This window comes from Tamandua tetradactyla, chromosome 18 (assembly GCF_023851605.1).
Source record: "Tamandua tetradactyla isolate mTamTet1 chromosome 18, mTamTet1.pri, whole genome shotgun sequence".
In the NCBI taxonomy this organism is placed as follows: domain Eukaryota; kingdom Metazoa; phylum Chordata; class Mammalia; order Pilosa; family Myrmecophagidae; genus Tamandua; species Tamandua tetradactyla.
In genome coordinates, this window is record NC_135344.1 from 69,345,195 (window position 1) to 69,360,346 (window position 15,152).

Here is a 15,152-nt window from a genome sequence, read left to right on the forward strand (position 1 = left end):
CCTTCTGCTAACATGCTCAACAATCAAAGCTCTCTGGCCACCAGCTCCCTTCGAGAGCCTTCTAGGAGATCCACTGACTCCATCTGCAGTTGGTCATTGGGGCCAATACCCAGAGGGCGAGTGCTGGGTCTTAACACCTGTGGGCAGGCACCCCTGGGGCTCTGCTCCGCCTGCTGTCTCACAACCACATTCAGTCTGTGCTGATATGAAGAGCTCAGATTATCTTCTTTTTAGAGGCAGTCAGCCTGCTGGTGTCTGCTTTACTCACCTATGACACAGCAAGTATATTTTATCGTAAGTCATTTCACAATCCTCCTTTTAAAGTGTGGGATGATATGATAAATATGTGAAAAACCCATAGACATCAATCCGCATGCTGCCATGGAAAGAAAGCTTCAAGTCCCAGGAGCACCAGGAGGTGCCAGCGTGCCTCAATTCTGCCTTTGTCCCTTTGAGGTCACGAGTCGTTTCAGGTGAGACCCTGGTGCTCCGGCTGTTCATGCGCCAAGGAATCTGAAGCTGCTTGCTAAGCTAATAAGGTCCTCTCTTTTCCAGGTGGGCAGCGAGCCTGCAGCGGTGTGTCTGGTATTTGCAGGGAGCTTATTAAAGCCTTGGAAATGCTGCTGGTGAAACCTGCAGAGACCTGATTGCTGTGGGCAGGTGCTGGTGGCTCGGATGTCTGAAGTGTGGCCACAGCCCTGCTTCATGGGGACAAGGGACTGCAGGGAGTGGAGAGGATGGTGCCACCATCATTCTCCAGAATGCTCTCTGGCCAGCATGTCAGCCCAGTCTCCATGACCTGCCCCACCTTGTGAGGTGCTGGGAAGGCCACATGCGAGCAGATGGAGTCTGGACTTCCAATGAGTTTACTGTTTGATTAGTGGTGGGACGATAAGGGGAAATGGTGAGTAAATAAAAGCTTATAAATCACTACACTACATGGTCAGATATGTCAAAACCCATGAAAGGCTAGGGGTTGGCAGGGGTGGGGGTAGATTATAACTCGGGTGGGCACACAGTACAGGTTTCATGGGGCAAATGGCATCTCCAATATATATGGGTGACAAGCAGCATCTCCACCACGGCCTTGCTGAGGGGATGGGTGGAGAAGGGGAGGGAATCAAAGGAGCAAATCTTGAGTGGAAGCACAAGGCATTGGGGGCTTGCTTAGGCTGAGATGAGACCAAGAAATGGAGAGCCAGGAAGGGAAGTGAAGGGGGCTGTGAATTCCTGGTGGGGGGCTGTACTTGAGCTGGGGGTCTCCCCGAGTTTTCATGCTAGAGGCAGAGGCCCCCAGAGGGTCCAAATGAATGGAGCTGGGTGGGGCCCAGGCTCTGGCCATATATTTCAAAGCTTCCTAATTAGTGTTGGGGACCGCTGCACCCAAGAAGGCTTGAGAGACAACCTAGCGGTGTGTGGACAGGTCCATGCTGGAGGCCGGGCTGGGTGGGAGAATTTGGGACTTGACGCTTCACACCGGGCGAACGAAGAGCTGAGGGCGGGAGGGGCTGCAGTGTTAGGACATTTAGGAGCCGGTGACAGGCTGGGTGTGGGGCAAAAGGAATCAAAGTGGAGTCCAGGAAAAAGCCTCTGCAGCAGAGTTTCTCAGCCTCAGCACGGCTGACATTTTGGGCTAGAGAATTCTTTGTGGTTCGGGTTGTCCTGTGCATTGCAGAGTGTTAAGCAGCGTCTCTGGTCTCAACGCTCTAGATGTCAGCAGCAACTCCCTTCCTCAGTTGGAACAGCCAGAAATGTCTCTAGACAATGCCAAATGCCCCTACTTGAAAATCTTCGGGGATCGCTCTTCCCCATTTCTCTGAAGAGGGAAGAGGAGCTGAATAGCATAGTAGGAAAAAAAAAATAATTTGGAAATGGAAAAATGGAACTAGTAATGAGCACAAGACACTAGTTTTGTTCTATTTCAGTCACTCAGTCCAGTGGGAGCAACAGAGATCCTGGTTTCCCCATCAGGAAAGGAAAGTGGTCTCTTTTAAGAACATATGCAGAGAACTTCTACTCCCGGTGGCGAAGGTGCTGAGTTACTTTGATGGTTTGCATATGTTAAACCGATCTTTTCTGGGCAAATGAAAAAAGGATCACATTTCCCCCTCCTTAGTACTGTTAGCCAAGAAATCACTCTCCATGTCAAAGGTAAATTGGATTTTTAAATGGGAATAAACAATGTGTTAAACCAACCCAGAGAGTACACAGAACCTGGGCTGCCGAGTAAGCGGCCTCACGCTTGCCCCACCTTGGCCCCCCTCGGCTCTCCTTGGCCAAGGCCGCCCCTCCATCAAGCTTGCTTAAATCACTTATCTGAAATTCTTTGTCTTTCTGGAAAGAGATTCTGAGTTTACTCAGTCTTTCTCCAAAGTAAAGAATGCGTCCCGTGAAATCTACTGAGGGAGACTCTTCTGGACAGAAACGTAAAAAAATGCCAATGTCTTGAGCATTATAAACTATAATTTATTTCCTGTAAGAATAAATTATAGTTTGAAGCTTAAAAAACGATTTCACTACAAATTTTCCAAATGTAAAATGGCAAGCTTTAAAGCATGGTAGAGTAATATGAAAAAGTTTCCTTCTCATGCTCCCCTTAGAAGAAGGCCTTTTTTTTTCCCAAGATGCCATTTAACTCTGGAGAACTCATGAGGTGGGCATGAGCCCCAGACAGAGTGAGCTTATGCTTTCAAGACCCTGGCGGGTGCCTGGACCCTGGCTTCCAACCTCAGGGAAGCTGCACAGGGCTGACCCACGGGTGCTTCCCCACCTCCCTGGAGCCCGGTGCCCAACGGCCAGTCCTTGGTCTGATCTGGAAGGACAGGGAATGAATGAATTCTAGGTAGGAGACCGTACTCCAGGAAGACGGAGAAAGCTGATGTTCCTGGGCTTTCAGACGAGCTCTGCTTGCCCACAAGCTACTATTTTTGGCATCCTCTCTGGAGTTCAGCAAGCCTCATTTTCACCAATGGGGCTGCCTTAAATCTTTCTGAATGGGGGTGCTCTCCATCTTGCTGAGCCTGTAGCCATGTGCCTGACTGTACAGGCCAGAAGTCCACTGGGACCCTGTTTCCAGTCTGGCTCTTTTTTTTTTTTTTTTTTTTTTTAACAGCGGAGTTTGTAATTTGCCTGCTTTTAAAGGGCGTAATTGTATTAGGCAGCCCTGCTAATTATCAGTACCCTGAATTTTCAAGCCTTTCCCTGTTCTGTAAAGGTTGCTTTTAAAGCGCCTGACGTCTTTTAAAGTTAGTGAACATTTAGGGAGCACTTGTTTGAGGTTAGGACAATTTATATATGTGCTTTTATGATTTTTTTTTTTTTTTCTACATGGGCAGGCACCAGGAATTGAACCCAGGTCTCTGGCATGGCAGGCGAGAACTCTGCCACTGAGCCACCGTGGCCTACCCTATATATGTGCTTTTAAAAGCTTTTTTAAATATAAGAAATTGAAGTATCTCTATGTGCACTGAGCATAACTGAGTTATTTCTTTGACTGCCAATTTGCATACAGATTTATCTGGACAGATACCTGGCAGGAACAGACTACATAAAATTCATCTACCTATCCATCCATCCATCCATCCATCCATCCATCCATCCACTCATTCATTTACTCAGACATTGGACAAAAACATACTCTGTGCAAGCTATCAATCTGTAATAATGACAATATTTTAGCCCCTACTCTTAAAATATACTTTTGCACAAGAATATAAATTCTGTACAAATTCTTAGTTGACCATGACCCAAAGTAAAAAATCTACTTTACCCTGACACTCATTTGAATGTATGCACATACCCACACACACCTCTAATCACCAAAACAAAAGTTTCACGAAACAATAAACTTCAGTGCATATTATATAATCTCATCTATTCCTGTCTTTCATTTTATAACCACTTAATGGGCTTTGCAGCCTACCTGCAGTGTGACAGGCTCTGCTGTAGCAGAAGCAGCTATAGTAACAAGGAATTAAAAAGCTAGCTAGTACCCTCTGGGAAGAGTCAGGAAGGCTCTGTGCCTGGCTTCCCTCCAGGTAACTCAATGCAGAGCAGAGCCTTCATCCCAGCCGGACAAAAGAGACCCAGCTTTCACTTCCTCTTCTGCAGAGACACCGTGCTGACCCTCACCAGATGGCACCTTACGCAAGGATGCAGAAGTTCACTCCCAATGCGCTCTGTCCTTGGCCACTGAGCATCTACGCCCATATGCTCAATGCTGCCTCCTCTCTGCCTCCACTCTTCTGTGGTGCCCAGACCTCCATTCCAGGGGGCTCTGCTTGGGGGCCCCCTCCCCATGACCGCGAGCCTGCCAGGGGTGGGGGGTGGGGGGTGGCTCCTCCTTCCCTGGGCAGTCTGGCTCTGGGCCTCAGGCCTCCACATTTCAATGAAACCTGGTGTCACGCTTCTACCTCCACTGGTACAAACCACAGAAACACATCTAATGATACATTCACCCCCAAAACTTGTTCCTTTTCCCCAAAGTTCCATTCTTTCCATGGCACCACTACTCTTCCACCCTCACATGAACTCTCTGGACCTTTAGATCACATACGGCATCATCCTAATTAAGCACCAAACTGTAATGCTAAGAATAAATGGGATCACATTGGCTTGTTCACTTCTTCATCTTCCACATCTAAGCCATGTCCCAGGACTATGGCTTCTCCCATTAAAAGATCCAGGAGTTGAGGTTTCTTCTTTTGCACCGCCTTGTCCAGGCCCTGGCTATCGGGAAGCTGTAGTGACTTCCCACTTGCCCCTCTTTTCTGACCCCTCCCCACTTGCACTCTTCTGGCACACCTTTGCCATCTCATCTAAATGCTTCACAAAGTGGTTTTCTGCCTAAGAACTTGGAATGGCCCCTACTGCTGACACAGGCCCCTGGATGGCTCGGAGGCCCCCTCCTTGGGCGATCCTCACCCCAGGACCCCAAGACTACAGGGTACATAGGGATTAAGAAGGCAGGCTTAGGTCCCAGCTCTGACCACATGGCCTTAAGCAACTTACTTGGCTTCTCGGGGCCTCAATTTCTGTCTATAAAATGGGGAAGTAAGAGTACGTGCCTTATCCTTAGGTGAATATTGCCTGTATCACTGCTGGCGTCAGGAGGGGATGCTCTGCCCACCTGCCATCCTTGCTTATGCCACACACTCTCACTCCATGACCCCTCTTCATTTTTTCTTCAAATAGAATGGCTCTGCGTCTTCTCTCTGCTTAAATATATTCCCCCTTGGCTTCAAAATACAGCTCTCAGCCCCTTGTCATTCAGCAAATACTCAGAAGCTCGTGCTTAGTAGCTCGAGCTACAGGGAGAGGTCCTCAGGCACCAGGCAGGTACAGGAAGATCTCTCCTCACTGGGCTCAGCAAATGAGTATGAATGCAGAGTGAGAAGATTCTCAAGATGAGTCGGGAGCCCAGCAGAGGGCAGCCCGGGTGGCATGGCAGACTCCTGGAAGAGGGCAGCACGAGGCCGGCAGCAATTGCCTGATGACTGTGGCAGGGAGGTGAGAGAAAGGATTCTAGGCAGGGGCAACAACTGGGCACATGCGGCACAAGGAGGGACTGGGGATGGTACGCTCCTGTGTGAGGGTTCGTGCGCAAAGGCAGAAGGTAAGACCGGAAAGGCAGGCAAGGACAGAGGTCCTAAAGTCATGTCATGTTGGGGGAGCTGGGGGTGTTTTCAGCAGGGCAGAGATGCGCCCAGCTCCCTTCTCTACCACACTTCGTCACTAGGCTCTCCACTTACTGGGCTCTCTTACGGGGCTGGAGGGGCCTCGAGCTGGTTTCTCCCCCACCCCGGTAGCGGGCAGGAAAGCAGCTGGGGCTGGGCCCCAGCCGCTGCTCTCCCCATGACAGGCCATGAAGTGCTATTACCCAGTGACATGCCAGAGTCCTCTCCTAACGCAAACCATGGCAGGACTTCAAACGAGTGGCTTGAAAATCAACAAATGACTTCTCCCTGGGCCCTCAACCGAACTCCCATTAGGCTCAGTGTTGTTTCAAGGGCAGGACCACACATAACCCGACTGTAGACTGAATGTGTCTGCTTGGTCCTGAAGGCGACAGACACATGTGCTTTGTAAACTCGTGAAATTTCATAAACTAGAGGCAGACTCTGAACAATTTTTAAGGGCCAAGATCACATTTTAGTCATTCCCCCCAAATACCCAGCCAGCGCTGGCATATGCGGTCACCTCTCCTTTCCCAGGATGCTGGGGAGGCCCTTTGAGAAGAATGCAAGGAGAAGGGCCCTTAGAATCTGCTGGGCAAATATCTAAACACACCCTGCTGCGTGTCCGGGTACTGGGTAGGGTCATTAGCCCTCTCCTCTCCAGGAAAGGGTACTGGGCAAAGGGTGTCTGCCCACCCTGCTCCAGTGGGGGTGCAGGGCAGGCTCCACACCTCCAGCTTGTGTGGGGCCCCAGCCCCTCCCTTCCCTGCCTACCCCCTCTGCCCCAAGGCAGGAAAGGAAGACTTAAATCAATACCGACTAAGATTAATGCAGTAAGTACTCAACAAGCACTGTGTGATTAAATTAACTCCAGCTCTAGCACAAATCCTGTCCTCAGAATGACCCGAGGTTTTCCTTCATTTTTACAAAGTTTATCAAAGGCTGACTAGTGAAAACAATACCTTTATCAAAAGGAATTTCATTCAAAGAGCCTCCATTCCTTCGAAGAAAACTGCTACAAAGACGAACCATTTCTACAGCATTAGAGTAAGCAACGGACTTAAATATTCCTTATTAAAAACCAGCATTATAAGGCACGCTTACATTAAAATCCGATCTTATTGGTTTTTTCCCCTCTGTACAGCATCTGTGCAATGTTGTGATCAAATGTACTTTAAAAATAAACCAATGATTGGCCGGCTCTCCTTGTGGCTCAGGATGAATAAATAGGTGGAAGAGAACTGCTCAGTCGTGAGCACACACGGGCGCTCAGGGCTCTGTGGGCTTCAGGCTAATAGGTTCTCTTGGGGAACAGGACGTCTGGGGGCAGGGGACAGTCGTTCCTGAGAAGTGCCAACTGCCACCCTGGTCATGATGAGGTGCTGCCGGGACTGGAAGTCCAAGGTGCTCACACATGTGTGCTTTCCCGAGTTACATGGGTGCAGGATTTGGGGCCTAAATCAGACTAGTGGAGGAGGGCAACTAGGTGGGGGCTAGGCTGCGCTAAGGTTGGGGTTGGAGCCCAGAACCAGCTGTCCCCTGACACCCTTGTCTAATTTCATTAAAATTAGGCCTGCTTTCTCCCCAAGTGTAGGGCTTCAACTTGAAACACAGATGCAGTGCTTAGGAGAAAAAAGACATTTTCTCAGGTGTTCGAGAACCTCCAGAGCTAGCAGGGCTAAGGCCAGCCAGGCCTCCGAGGACCTGCCTGCAGGGACTCGGGCAGCACCCTCACCTCATCCACGGTCCATCGGGCCACTTCGCCTGCCTGAATATCAGCCACGCCTGGAAGCAGCTTGCAGTGCTGCTCTCTGCCGAGTGGAAGGTCTCGGAAAGGGTTGGTCGACAGGGCTGACATGAAGACAGACTGGTGCAGTGCTTGGTGCGTCTGCTCAGCTGAGTACTCTGAAAAAGAGGCAGAGGAGAGTGAAGCCAGGGAGAAAACTGAGCTCCAGAGGCCAAGTCAAGTAAAGCGCTGGCACAGCCACACCTTCCCCTCCTGTCCTGCAGTTTCTGTCACATCACTGCAGGGAGGAGACCCCATGCACAGCCCGCCCTGCTGGTCTGTTCCCCAACAACGGTCCTTAAGGACAGATTGGATCCCAAAGCCTGTGCTATCAGCTAATCAAATTCAAACGATCGGTGTAAGATACCGTTTACTTGCCAAAGAAAAACTAGCTCGTCACGGCCCTTGGCTTCTCTGTCCCCTCAGGAGTCAGGGGGTCACAGAACCACAGAATGTGACGATCAAGCTGCCTGGGATCCAGAACCACCTGGGATGTATATGGGCACAGAGACCATTTCTTCCTGGAAGCTGATTTATGCAGCTCCAAAGGCAGCATGAGCCACGGTTCCCATCTGGCTTCACAAGTCCCCTGGGGGATCCTGACTATAAAATGTGACGCTGGGTCCCCAGGGAGGACCTGGGGTGACGTCAGCTTCTGCTGTCATCCCTGGCAATGCCTGATGCCCACACCTGGGAGACACTGTGTACCAGCAGGGGACTTCTGGAAAGAGTAGCCGTGAGATGTGAGGCTTAGATGGGGCTCTTCCCCACTGTCCCCCAGTCTAAAACCACAGGGCCAAGACTGGTGGCGGTTTAATAGCAGGGGGCGAAACTTCAAGTGGATCTTGAGGCACGCTCTTCAGACTTCACATCTGTCAACAGCCTCATGATACCGGTTTTCCACGCTCAGGAGTATTCCACCTTCACTCAGGTTATTTCCTGACATTTAGAGTCATGAGTCTCAATTCCCCATTATTTTTCTTAGAATCTACAAATGGATAAGGAGCAAGAACATTACAGAAATTTCAGAGAAAACTGATGTCTTTATAATAAGACATTTAAAAAAGATACTTTCAATGCACATTGGCATTTAAAGAGACTTTTGTAAAGAAAGACCACAAAAGGAAATATTTTAAGCCCTCTAAAAGTGTGCTTTTCCTAATGCAAATGGCAGGTTAAGTAAGCAGTAGCCACATAATTTAAAATCTATTATGATGGTTTCTGTTTTACTGATGGAGGCTTGAAAAGATGAAGTAGCTATTATGCAAATATTTCCACCTCAAATTAATTACAGTGTTTAGTAGCTGAGGCTGCCCTGCACTTTGCACAGTCATGCACACTCACATACCTCTTAGTAATCAGGAAGGTTTAGACCAAGAAAGGGCTGCCGGCCATTGAGCATGTGTGTAAAATACAGCGATTGTGGTTCGGCATGGTCACCCTACAGACGTACTGATGCTTGATGCCTACACAGATAAAGAGACAGCAAAATCGCCAGCTTCTCCCCAATTCTTATGCTCCAGCTGCAAGCAGCAGCAAATTCATCTCTAAATGCTGATTGTCCAACACTGACCTTTTTAGTATGTAAATGGGTTATCTCTCTCCATGTAGTTCAGCCAACAGTGTGTAAGGCTGTGGGTTCTGAAGGGAAACCTCACATCTCCGAAAATCCAGTGTGTTTACAACTGTGAATGTTCATTAATGAAGTTGTCAGGTTGGACAAGGAGCATGTATGAAACAAGTGCCTGAAACTCAAGGTAGAAGCATCATGAAAATAAGTTTGCAGCGACCATTGTGTAGAAATGATTGAGGGCTTCCCAGGAAACCAAGAGTTAAAGGCATGCACTCTCAGGGATCAAGATCTGAGCCAGAGCCAGGCTGGATTCTGGAAAAGAATCACTGCACCCATCAGTTGGTTGTTTTTGCTGAAATTGCATGGGTTTATTAAAGAAAAATTACCCTGCATCTCACACCCAAGCCCTGGGTAAATCAATCATGTATAGGTTTCAAAACATACAGGACTCTGAAAAAACACAATTAACTTGGAGGTACAATGATGTTGAGCAATGGTGATGAGATGCCTGTGATTCACAATAAAGGCTGAAGGCATTACAGATATAAAAAACAAGCAACAAAACCAGTGGTTTTTCAAGGGAGAAAATTTTCCACACCATAATTTTAGAAGAAAACTGTCTGCCTGGGTGCTGAGGCAATAAAGAATTTCATTTAGAAATACACCTGATGTGTGCCTGCTAGCAACTGGAAAGTACTAGAGTTCCTTGTCCACTGCTTGCCATTGTGTAGGCTAGTTCTAGGCTCTGGAAGGTGGCAAAGGGAACTTTCGCTAGTTCAAATGGCACAATGGCCTTTAGTTGCAATAAAGAGAGGGAGTCCCAACTCCATAATGCACACTTGAATTCAGGCTGGTTTTATGCTATTTATGATTTCTTAATGTGGTTAATCATGTCTCTATTAAATCCAACCATTTGTTTGAAGAGAAGGGAAATCTAGATTTCTTGAAGGCTGAACAAAGCTCAGTTTGGAAACCCATGGAAACTGTGGGGAATAGGCTCTATAGGCCAAAGTCAAGTCCAACCTTGGACTGAGAGGAGAATGTCTGAGGCCTCTTGCTAGGTTGGAAAGCCCATATGTGGTGTGTGGAGATTTCATGGGGGTAAAGGCTGAGTCTGTTTATCTGCAATCTCAGGTTCTAGGAACACTTGCATGAATCAGCTACATCTTCAGTACAGATAACATTTTAAACTAAGTCAATTTTACGACATGACACGGAAAGCTAGAAAGCAAATTTTCCTGCTCAGCAAGACATGAGGTAGGTTCAAGAGGCAGTCCCTGAGTAGGGAGCTGGGAATGACCAGCCCACCATCCCTAGAACAAGAGTGGCATAGAAGATGTCTGCAGATATTTGCAGAGCTGGTGTGAAGGGAAAAGATGATGTGTGCAGAGCACTTAGCAAAGACCATCCCACCCCCCAGCTTGTAGTAGCCACTCAACAAAGGAAGACACTACTCTAAATTTGATGGCAGACTCCACGAAACTAGAATTGATGCTTTATAAAGGAAAGGCATGCACTTTGAAATTTACATGTGCAAGATTAGGTTTCAACAGTAGCAAAACAGAGGGAATTCATTTTGGGGAATGGATCATGGTGGATATTTTGCCTTCCTTGTACAATCTGCCAGGTCCAGTTTCTTCAAAAGCAGGAGACTTTGGGCTGGGATAGTCAGGTCCAGCTGAAGGAATGCTTGGACAAGCTTTCCCCACAGTGGCCTGGGGAAAGGCCAGGTTCTGGCCCCAGACTTCCTGGCTTTGAGTCTTGGTACCCCATATACTGGCTAAGTGACCACTGGTAAGATCCCTAATTTCTATGTATCAAGGCTTTTCATCATTAAAATAGGATCACAATAGTCCTTATACCCCATTGAGTTATGATTAGAACAGCACCTAGGACACAATAAAGTGTTTAATATGATTTAGAGGTTACACTACTGTTACAAGGCATTTTCAGTAGTATCAATAATGAATGTGAGGACATAAATGAAGTTTCCAAAGCTAGTGGGGCGTTAGATGTGCCTAAAACCTATGAAAGCTGAAATTCTGACCAATTCACCTTCTTCCAAGCTCTGCTCAGGTTTCACACCCCAGTGGACCTGGAATGACAGTTAAAGGGTCACCAAAATCATTTGCAGAAGTTCTACTGGAAGGAAATGAGAGCGGGAGTCACAGGACTCTGTCAAAGTGGACCCAGGAAGTCTGTTTCCCAGTCAAAGGGGTGCCAAGTTGTGACAATTATGTCAACACTTAAAATTCACCGGACCTGCCAGTTTTGACATTGTGTGACTCATGACAGACTTTTAAAATTGGGGATGATTTGCATTATTAAAAATTATGCGCATAAAATTAGACTTTTAAAAATGTCCACTTAAAATTAGCATACTTTAAATTTTTATAAAATGTGAACACACTGAGTTTAATTTTTCACCAAGCTCAGCCTGGTGCATATCCTGTTAGATGCACACTAAATAGTTGTAAATCAATGTAAGAACAGGAGCCTGTGATGAAGGTGCATTCTGTCCTCAGAAGCCAGTCACATTCAACAAAAGGATCAGGTTATTTGGTCTAGGGCCAAACAGAGGCTTCCGGGCCAGAAAAGTATGTCCCTGTGAACAGAGGCAGAAAGAGTCTTCCTAAATGGGTGATGTACATGCCTCACCCATAGGCCCTGCATCCCAGCTCTGCTTCCACCTCACGTGGCTGGGGGATGCTGCATGCTTCCCACCCTGCCTCTCTGCAGTACAGATTCCTACTTGGCACCCCTATAGGCAGTCACAGACACTCTGCTGGTAAAAGCAGACCCCTCTAGTGCAGACTTTGAGCAGTTTAATTAATCAGAATGCTTTCTGCCCAGAAAATTAAAAATGAAATATAGAAGTAATCCTGTGCTTTCCCCCAGCACCGTAAGTGACAATAAATCAAGCTACCCCTACAGAAAACAGAGCATCTCATGCTCGTCACCTCAGTGGTTTGTCATTTGTGAAACAATTTGGTCAGAAAAATTTTCTGTTGTTGCTATTTTTCTCTTATCTGCATTTTTTTCAGAAGTTTATGTCTTTATTAAAAATTATAAGGGGCGGGCCATGGTGGCTCAGTGGCAGAGTTCTCACCTGCCATGCCAGAGACCCAGGTTCGATTCCCGGTGCCTGCCCATGTAAAAAACAAAATTGTAAGGATGTGTTTAATGATCTCAGTCAAGATACTCAGAGATCTGGAGCACTCTCAACCTCCCAAGGCCAGTGTGTCAAGCGCTCTACTCAACCCCAGGTAAACTTCAAACCCCAGGTCTCCGGAGGTCCTGAACTAAAGCCCTGGAAGGATTGGCAACACATCTCCATCTCTCCAGCAACACTAAGAGAGAAGGAAATAAAGAATTCCATCTCCAAAATCTTCAGGTCACTTTCTTTCTTGCACAGCGATCATGACATGCTGGAATTTCTATCCCTAATGAGACATAAAGGAATGTCACCAGGTCTCAATGGTAGGTACTACTTTCCTTCAACAGTGGGAAAGCCCAGACAGGGGAAGGCACATCCTCTTAGAAGTCCACGGAGACAGCTGAAGCCAGCTGGGGGTTCTGCAGGGCTTAGGACCGCATATGCACAGTGGTGTGTGCAGTGCTGTCAGCTTCCCAATTCCGCAGATTAAAATAAAAGTATTTAGAAACTAAAGGATTTTAGTTCATTTGAAAGGACATGAAAGTAGGTCTCGGATTTTTTCTCTGCCCCTTCGTTCATCCTTCTCACTTCTATCCCCACAAAGGAAAAAAGAGTCCTTTATGGAAATGGTCTTTAAAAATGTGACTGTTTCTTCACAAAAGACTCACATGAGCAAACTAAAGCAAGTGAGTCATAAATGACAAACTAGAGCCTTGTATGATTGGGCCTCCGGTTATTTTTAATCCCACTAAAAACGGAGGCCCATTTCACAAGTAATCTTTTCAATGGAAGGAGGAGGGATACCATGTGTTCTCTGCTCCAGAAAAGCAGGAAATGAAAACAGAAAATTGCAATCAGTCTCGATATACAATTATGTAATTTCACTCACCTACTGTATAATCTGTGATAGCCACCAACTGAATTTTCTCAATTTATCAAACACTTAGTGAGTCGTTCCCCTCTGTTAAAGCACTGTGCTCTACAACTGACTTCTGCCCAAGAAGCAAGCAAGGAAAGGTTCAAAATGTGTTTCTCATTGGTGATATCTTTTCTTCCCATGCTCGCCTATTTTCAAAGTCTGTATACTTAAAATGCTTGGAGCCATCATTGCTTCTTTGTTCCAGTTTGAAGCTGTCAGGTACCCCAGAAAAGCCATGTCCTTTTTCCTGAGCCAATCTTGTGGGGGCAGTTATGTTTCTTTTAATCCTGATTCCATACTTTGAGGTGGAAATTTGGGGTTATTTCCATGGAGATGGGACATACCCAAATGTGGGTGTGACCTTTTGATTAGATGGAGATGTGACTCTACCCATCCAAGGTGGGTCTTGATTTAGTTTATTGGAGACAAAACATTTTGGAGAAGTCTCAGAGCTGACAGAGACACAGATATGGGGAGATGCTTGGAGTGCCAATAGAGAAAGCAGATGCCTAGCCATGCATGTTTGAGATGCAGAGCCCGGTAGACATCACCGTGAGCCTTGCCATGAGATATCAAGCAAGCCAGAACACAGATCTGTGTCCTGGAGGAGCTAAGTGAAGCCCCACAGATGCTTAGAGAGGAAAACACTGGAATCAGAAGCTGGAAACAGTGGAACCTGGAAAAGGACCACAGATACCAGCCACGTGATTTCCCATGTGACAGACATTAGCCTCTTTTGAGCCACAGTATCTTTCTCTTGTTGCCTTAGTTTGGACATTTTTATGGCCTTAGAACCATAAACCTGTAACTTAATAAATTTTCTTTATAAAAGTCAACCCATTTCTGACATATTGCATTCTGGCAGCATTTAACAAACTAAAACAGTCTTGTACCATCTTCTCTTGATTTTCACACTTTTGGCACCACTCAAGCCCTCCTCATTTCCATCCCCTTTTACTCCTTATGTACTGACTGCCTCCCTTAAAAGAAAAAACAAAAACTGAAAAACTAGAACAAGAGAAACCCAAAAACGATCAGCAGGATAACTTCTTATGCCAGCTCGGCAACTTGAGTTCCTCAAGAACAGGCATTTAATTGGCGGTGGGCGCTCAGCACACTGCTGGTTCTTTTTTGCCAGATTACACTACAACCAAAACATGGCAAGCTTGGCTTGCTGCAATAGGTTCTACTTTTCTCATACCCTTATTATTTAGAACTTATATGGTTATATCTCCAGAGTGCTTTAATTGTAGCTATTAGTCCTCTCTCACAACAAGACTGTCTTCCCTCAACTGATGTTACATAGATGTGGAGGATGAAGCAGAGAAAAGTCAGGGGTTGTAAGTGACTGCTCGGTGGGCCATCGAGGGCATCAGAAGTTGGATGAGAGCCTGGGATGTTCTAGTTCTAGGCTTCCAACATAATAGCCACTGGCCACAGGTGGCTGTTGAACACTTGAAAAGTGGCTGGAACAAAGCTGGAGCATAAAGTATATGCTACATTTTAATAGCTTAGAACAACAACAACAAAAAGAGTAAAGTATCCCCATACTTTTTTATCTTGATTATATGTTGAAATGATATTTTGGATATATTGGGTTAAATCAGATATGTCATCAAAATTAATTTTACTTTTTTTTGTTTTTAAATGTGGCTATTAGAAAATTCAAAGTTATATATATGGCTAGTATTATATTTCTGTTGACCAGTACTGGGCTGGGCAAGTGCTGGGCCCACTGCCTCTCTCAGGACCTGCCCTATGACAGGAAGACTCGAGGCGGCTGAACCAATAAGCGTTATTCTTGTTTAACTAAAGATAGTTTTCTGACCAGGTCCAGCAATGTCGAAAATGACAGAAGGCATGAAGACCTGAGATGGACAGTCTATGGCACTAGTTACTTCTATCTGGAGACAGACCATTTGAGCTCTTGTCTTGGCTCTACCACTAATATATTTGTCTGGCACACAGTCAATGCTCAGTGAATATCTGTTGAATGGATGACTGAATGAATGAATCAGGAAACAGCAGAAATTGTTTTCACT

At 46.4% G+C, this 15,152-nt stretch overlaps 1 protein-coding gene across 19 annotated transcripts in view; it reads right to left on the bottom strand.

Moving 5' to 3' along the window:
- L3MBTL4 (L3MBTL histone methyl-lysine binding protein 4) overlaps positions 1-15,152 on the bottom strand; it is a 497,842-nt gene that overhangs the window by 54,828 nt on the left and 427,862 nt on the right. For all 19 annotated transcript variants that reach the window (XR_013165276.1, XM_077135929.1, XM_077135928.1 and 16 more), the window contains one exon: positions 7,411-7,580. Coding sequence is in view for 18 of the 19 variants with exons in the window: in XM_077135929.1 (XP_076992044.1) it covers positions 7,411-7,580 (170 nt within the window). In the remaining variant the exon portion in view is untranslated. The remainder of the gene's footprint in view (positions 1-7,410; positions 7,581-15,152) is intronic.